Below are 6,852 nucleotides of genomic sequence, written 5' to 3' on the forward strand. Positions count from 1 at the left end.
GTGCATCTACTGTATGTGCTTGGGAGGAGATGGAGAAAGACATAAAAGAGAGGAGAGTGAGCGAAGGTGTGAGGGGTGGGGGGGGGGATTGACCCTCCCCCTTACTTTCTTGAGTCCCTCAGGACAGGAGGCTTGGAGAGCCAGATCAGATTTCTGATCTCGACCGTTTCCTGCAGCATATGAAAACAAGTGGTCTAAATTGCCTTGTGTGATAACCAGGAAGTGGCTACACTTCTGCCACCAGCCATTTTTCTACATGTAACTCTGCATGTGTTTCTAGACGGCTGGTTTGTGAGAGACAATCACAAGCTGTGCAATGCTTCTTATTGATTCTAAATGCACGCGACAGCCTGTGAGGGCTTTACTCGCTTACTACTTTTGAGTGAGTGCGTGTGGGTGAATGTGTGTGTGTCTGTATTTTATGTGTAATTTGAGTCTGTCCCCCCTCTGCACATAGCTCACTGTCAGGACACAGCAAACTGCATGTATTACACAGACTAAGGAGGATGGGTTTGAGTAATGAGCTTTTCCTTGTCCTAATTAGCTGAACATGAGAGGGATGCGCACACACACATATACACAGACACATACACACACACACACACACACGCCTACCAACAGAATTAGGCCAGGGCCCATCTCCCCAACCCACTTTGAGGAAAATGATAAGATTTCTATTGTAATTTAGCAGCGCTGCTCGTGTCTTTGCCCCCTCTTTACACCTACAGAGACACCTCCAACATGAGAAAAACATTCATCTTGATCTCCACTATAAAGCAGTGGCCACATAAAAAAAGAGAGTTGTAGCTGGGTGTGTTTTGTCTTACCTGCACATGATCTCATGGGTCAACAGAACCCGACACATCTCTGGATTTTTATCCTGGCCCTCATAGACAATTGCCTGAGGACAGAAGAAAATAACAGAAAATTCAAATGAAAATGATTTAGATTTTTTTATGTGGCATGCTGGAAGGGAAAAAAAGTCAACCACGATGCAAGCGCAAATAAAAAACACAAGAGTGTGTGTGTGTGTGTGTGTGTGTGTGCGTGTGTCTTTCATCTGGGAGTAGTGTTGTCAATCTGGCAAATGTGTGTATCGTGGGAATCCAGTCCTCCTGAACAGGAACGCTCTGTTCCGACAGAGACAGTAACAGAGAAATTGTGTGTGTGTGTGTGTGTGCGTATGTGTTCCCACGCGTGCGTGTGTACTCCTGCGTGTGCATTTGTGTTTGTGTGTGCACGTGTGTTTATATGCAGTGTACAGTGAGCAGTTGGACTGCCAGACTGGAGTATAGTGCACCATCTGGTCCATACAGCACAGCGTCCAAAAATCTAGTCTGGTTACCCCTCCAACCCCACTCAACATGCTCTCCAGGGCTGTGATCACCCTGCACACACACACACACACACACACACACACACACACACACACACACACACACACACACACACACAGAGCGATAAACATGCAAACACACACATTCACACATCTATGTGCACAACATCCCCTCCTACTCCTTTCATTCTAAGGCAAACTCTCTTCAAGCCTAATGGCACTAGAGGCAGAATTGGCAAAACAAAAGACCTGATATCAAAACAGCATTGAAGAGGCTTATTTTCTTCGTTATCTAATTCATCCTAACGGAGAATTCCCTCAGTGTGCGCCAGCCCACATGTGCTGCTCTGTATTTCTTTGTGTGATTGAATTGGCCATAACACACTCTGGGATAGTTTGTTCTGTTTCACATTGAGGAAATGAGGGTCAAGGTCCTCAAAGAGTGAGCTGGCATGCATCACTGTCCCTCCCAAACACTAACACAACTGCGTCTGCACCTCACTGAGATATTCACACACTATATGTGCACAATCCCACAGTCTCACACGCCGCACATACACATCTATGCTGCCTGACGCTTGTAAAAACACACATTCACACCCACAAACACACACAAACACACACACACACACACACACACACACACACACACACACACACACACACACACACACACACACACACACGCCATCCCCACTTACTGGCTGCTGTGCAGAGGCAGAGTATGAGGACACATGTCCTCTACTTTTCTGGGCCTCTGTAAATGTATTCCACAGGTAAGACAGGTCGTTTATCAAGGAGGCTGTGCTGTGCTGAAGTTGAGGGTCTCAGACACAGGCAAGCAGCAGGGCGAGGGGGGTGGGGGGGTGGGGCAGTGAGGAGGAGGAGGAGGGCGGCTGGAAGTGGGGGCGACATTCAGACCAACACAACAACAGAACTGATGCAGAGTTTTAATTCTGTGTCTCTTACCTGTTTAGTCATAGAGTCAATGAGACGAACATATAAGTCCTGCTCTGTCCTGATCCCTGCAGAGAGTGAGAGATAGAGAGAGTCGTGGTTAAAATGGAACTCACAGATTTCATGTCACATCTGAGGGGATATTTCAGATCACAAGGTTTATTCATTCTGACTTCCCCAGTGAGGCACTTTGAGAAAACTGAATGAGTCCAAACTCTTACTAACGACTTTCAGTATCTGTTGCAACCAGTTTGCTTAGAACTAGAAAATTAAATTCACTGTTGGTTTTATCTCGCTAAAAAAAATCTAATGGCAACTTAATTTGTGAAAATATTCACAGCAGGAAAAACCCCACTTTTTTTTCCTAATTTAAAATCAATATAATTTAATTATTCAATCAAGACACCAAGACTAAGAAATAAACATTAAAAAAGAAGATGGGAAGCATTTGATTTTGCTGCCTTGGTTTGTACACTGCTGCTAAAGTAGGCTGACCAGAGAAGATATGTTTACTGTAGGAAGCAGCAAGAACAGCATAATAATAATAATAATAATAATAATAACAACAACAATAATAATAATAAAAATAACAATTATTATTATAATTATTATAATAATTATTATAATTATAATAATGTTTTGCAAATAAAAGTATGTGTAACATAACATGTATCAACATTTAAAGCATTTTTCGAAACAGATAAAACTCTGATCCTTCACGAAAACAATCCAGTTAAATAATTAAAAGACAAAGATGAAGGATCTGAGCCTGTAAAACGTTTGTTTCCTAAGTTCCCTCACTTTGCTTTGGCGTATCATTCACTCACTGCTTTTGTTACTGCTCCATAAAAATGATGGAATCTAAACTCACCGTTACTGTAGAGCAGCTGAAGTCTATAATGGATCCCATTGTTGGTCTTTTCCCCCGTCGTTTCCTATGAAAATTAAACCAAACAGACCCGGTCAGAGCAAGCAAACCATCTCCTCCTGGGACTTTTACTGCGCCTCCTCATACTGGATATTTTTAGGTTACTAACATGTTGTGCCCCTCTAACTGTGATAAGACTGAAATCACTTCACTTCGTTTCTATCATCCACACAACCAGAGGAAAGAAAAAAAATATTCTGTTTGCAACTTGAACAACTTTTTCTTTGTCATTTGACGAAATATATTCGGTAAAAGCAACTTCTTAATCATTTGATATTATATATAATATCAATATAAAACACTTTCTTGACAAAATAAACGCAACTTCATTCACCTCTACTGGAAATGCAAAATGTTTCGAATGTTGCTACAGATATTTAAATAAATATATACAAATGCCTAACGTGGCATTTTTAATATTTCTTTATGCAATAAATCACAGCTTTGTATTTCAATGTGCTATTCATACTGACCAAAAGTAGAAGGACGTTTGGACATAATTATTAATAAACAAGCCGATAGAGGCTAAAAGCTGACGATGAATAAAACAAACATCTAAAAGCTGTTAACGCCACTTGCAAACAGATCAATATTAGAGTTGATCGACGTATCAAAACATTAATATTGATGGGTGTTTAAAAAAATGAAATATGTTGACTGACAGCACCTGCAGGAATAGGCTACACGCTGTGCTGAACTGTCATAAAAAATAAGAGTCAGTAGCATTAGTGGCAACTGGGTAAAAGTTTCTTTTTATGCACTTGATTTACACATGAGTGTAAACAAGTTTAAATTTGATTTAGAAGGTTTTGTAATTATGAAGAAAAGCAAAAATAATTTGAGGTGTGTAAGTCTTTCAGGAAACCACATGTAAAAATCACATCAGGGAAGCCTTCAGGACCACTGATCCCTGCTGAGTGCGTCTGGCCACTTTGTTAACACACGTCTGGTAATTTATCACTGTGACTTAACAGGCCAGAATAATGTGTCAGTCATCAGCCAATGCGCCGCTGCTATTTATACAATACAAGCTCATTTCTACCGTTTGATTATAAAGTGTCATAAGGTGAAGATATTTTTTTGGGGAAAGGTACAAACTCACCTTTTCCTTCTCTACAAAGTCAACGAAGGTGGTTCTCTCTATTTCCACCGGCTGACCCTGTCTGTCGTATAAAGCCAGGACGAAGTGGAAGAAGTTGGACTTTCGGAGGTTGGAGGGCGGCTGCTTCTCGAAGTGTGCCCGAGCAAGACCCACTCCGCTGCGGACACAAGCACAAACCAGCAGCGCCCACAACGACAGCGATTAAAATAAATTAAATTCAATAATAAAATGCAAACATAAGAGAAAGACTTTCTTTTAAAATCCAAGCTCGTTTATGTTACAACCACTGTCCATGATAAAATCCGTAACTACTCAGCCTATAATTTAATTAAAACCTTTCTCCTGCGCACAAACACACTTTACAGCTTAATCAGCAGCAATTATACAAATCTGATAAAATATTAAACTTTAGCCCTAAATCTGTTAAATATACTAATTTATAATGCAAGCATAAATTTGACAGATCAGTTCCTGTCACGGTGGTGGGCCTGCAGTCGATGAAAGAGTGATTATTTTCATTTTAAACCTCACCAACTTAATTAAAAGTCAATCTTTTTATTTTATTTTGTAAGAAAAAACTGCTTAATTCAACCTTGAATTAATATTTCCGCCTGCAGTCTATGAAAACTAACCCAGTCTACTTGATCACAGCCACAAAAAAAAGAAGAAAAAAAAGAAACAACCACCGAAGTGAGCTGAAAATCCCTAAACACAAACTCACAGCTCACTTTCCACACAGCAAAGTTAACCTGAGCTCACATTTAAACCCTGAAAGCCTAAAGGTGCTTTGAGACAGCGGTGCTCTCCGTCCAGAATTGTGTTAACCCACTTTGTGCCTCATACAACATTCAATCATATTGTACTTTGAGCTAAAAACTTATAAAGCCAGCGGGAACAGAGGTTATCCAACAACTCTACGTCCTCTGGGAACGCATGCTGCCCCAAGTGATGCAGCTTTAGCTCCGTCTTTAACACCGCAGATCTTAACGTGCTCTCCCCCCGGTCTCCACGCCCCGGTGGCAGCGCAGCGCCAAGGCCGCCTCAGGCTCACCTCTGGGCGGCTGTGTTGGCGTCCAGCACACCGGCGCCCTGCATCCATGTCCGAACTGCGTTCATCCCGGCCACCATGGGCTCTTCTTTCATACTACTCCCACTCCTCTGGATGCTCTCGTGGATGCCAAACATCAAAACGCACCTTCACACTGTCGTTATCTCTCTCTCACTCTCTCTCTCTCCTCTCTCTCTCTCTCTATCCTCCTCTCCTTGGCTCCCTCCTTTTTTTCTCTCTCCTCCTGCCTCCCCTCCGCTTGCGTCTGTTTGATCGCGCTGTCAGAGGAGCAAAGTGGCGTGGTCTATTTCACTTGGCGTTTAGTTGCGCGTGTGTTTCTCAAAGTAAACAAAAGATGCGGCATGTGGAAGGAAAAGGGGAGCTGTCAGCATCCAGGGTTAGCTGCACCTCATGTCAGCGACTCCAGAAGAAAAAAAAAAAGAAGGGGGAAGAAGGCAGCAGCTATGAAGATGAACAACGTAAGAGCGATGAAAGGGGAAGCGCAGGATGAGAGGCTGCACTGAGTTGGCGACAGTCCCCCGGATCAAGGTGCAGCTGACAAAAACACAAGCAAAATGTCAGTTTCTGTAACAAAACAGTCCACAGTGAGAGAGAAAGCCAGGAGATGAAACACGTTTCACCCTCCTTTCGCTCCGCTTCTTTATTTACAAAGTCCTCTCCTCTGGTTCAGATGAATGAAACGGAAGATTACGCGCAATTAAGAGGCAGTCCTGGGCAACGGCGGCTCCGCTCCTCGTCAGCTCCTGCTCGGGTGATTTGCGCTCTTTTCTTCCCTGAGGAATCACTTTGGACCATCTCTGGGATGCCAAACAGGAGAGAACTAGTAGGTGAGGGAGGCGTGGTCTAAACGGCGAGCAGGAACGCCCCCCAAACACAGTTAATAACACGGACAATCACTTGTCCACCAACCCCGACCAGCACGGTGCCCGCCCGCCTGCCTGCTGTCCCCGCCTCGTCCCACGCACTGTCCCGCCCCAGCCACTTAGAAGCTGTGCGCGGTGTGCGTGTGTGTATGTGTGTGCGCGCGCGCTCATGTATGCCAGTGTGTGTGTGTGTGTGTGTCTGTGTGCGTGTGTGTGTGTGCGTGTGTGTGTGTGTGTGTGTGTGTGTGTGTCCGTTGTAACTTTTTACAATTAATGTATTCTCAACTATCAAACATCAACTGAGTTTAATCCACCCAGTTTGCCAACAGACTAAAGGGCAGAGTGAAGTGGAGAGCCGCGCAGGTTGTAACATCTATCGCCTGTTTGAGCTGCGTTGTCACTGGAGCTGCAGCTATGAAAATGTGTCCGCATCTGTCTGCAAAACGAGACGAAACAGAATCCGATCACAGTTTTAAACGCGCGTCAGATAAAACACATTTTCTCTCTCATTATTGTGAGACAAAAACGCGCAGGGAGCACAGTGAGAGGGATGAATATTTTGAGGAACAGCTGCAACATTTGTGTGCAGATTTAACT

The 6,852-nt window shown here is 43.4% G+C and overlaps 1 protein-coding gene across 3 annotated transcripts in view; it reads right to left on the reverse strand.

The window, feature by feature from the left end:
- LOC111226626 (transcription factor COE1-like) overlaps positions 1 to 5,508 on the reverse strand; it is a 55,044-nt gene extending 49,536 nt beyond the window's left edge. For all 3 annotated transcript variants that reach the window (XM_022751879.1, XM_022751878.1, XM_022751877.1), the window contains exons 1-5: positions 5,375 to 5,508; positions 4,324 to 4,480; positions 3,165 to 3,228; positions 2,306 to 2,361; positions 828 to 901 (exon numbers count right to left, since the gene is read on the reverse strand). In XM_022751879.1, the coding sequence (XP_022607600.1) occupies positions 828 to 901; positions 2,306 to 2,361; positions 3,165 to 3,228; positions 4,324 to 4,480; positions 5,375 to 5,508 (485 nt within the window). The remainder of the gene's footprint in view (positions 1 to 827; positions 902 to 2,305; positions 2,362 to 3,164; positions 3,229 to 4,323; positions 4,481 to 5,374) is intronic.
- Positions 5,509 to 6,852: the final 1,344 nt, after the last annotated feature.

The sequence above is a fragment of the Seriola dumerili genome, unplaced genomic scaffold (assembly GCF_002260705.1).
Source record: "Seriola dumerili isolate Sdu_G_001 unplaced genomic scaffold, Sdu_1.0 BDQW01000161.1, whole genome shotgun sequence".
NCBI lineage: Eukaryota > Metazoa > Chordata > Actinopteri > Carangiformes > Carangidae > Seriola > Seriola dumerili.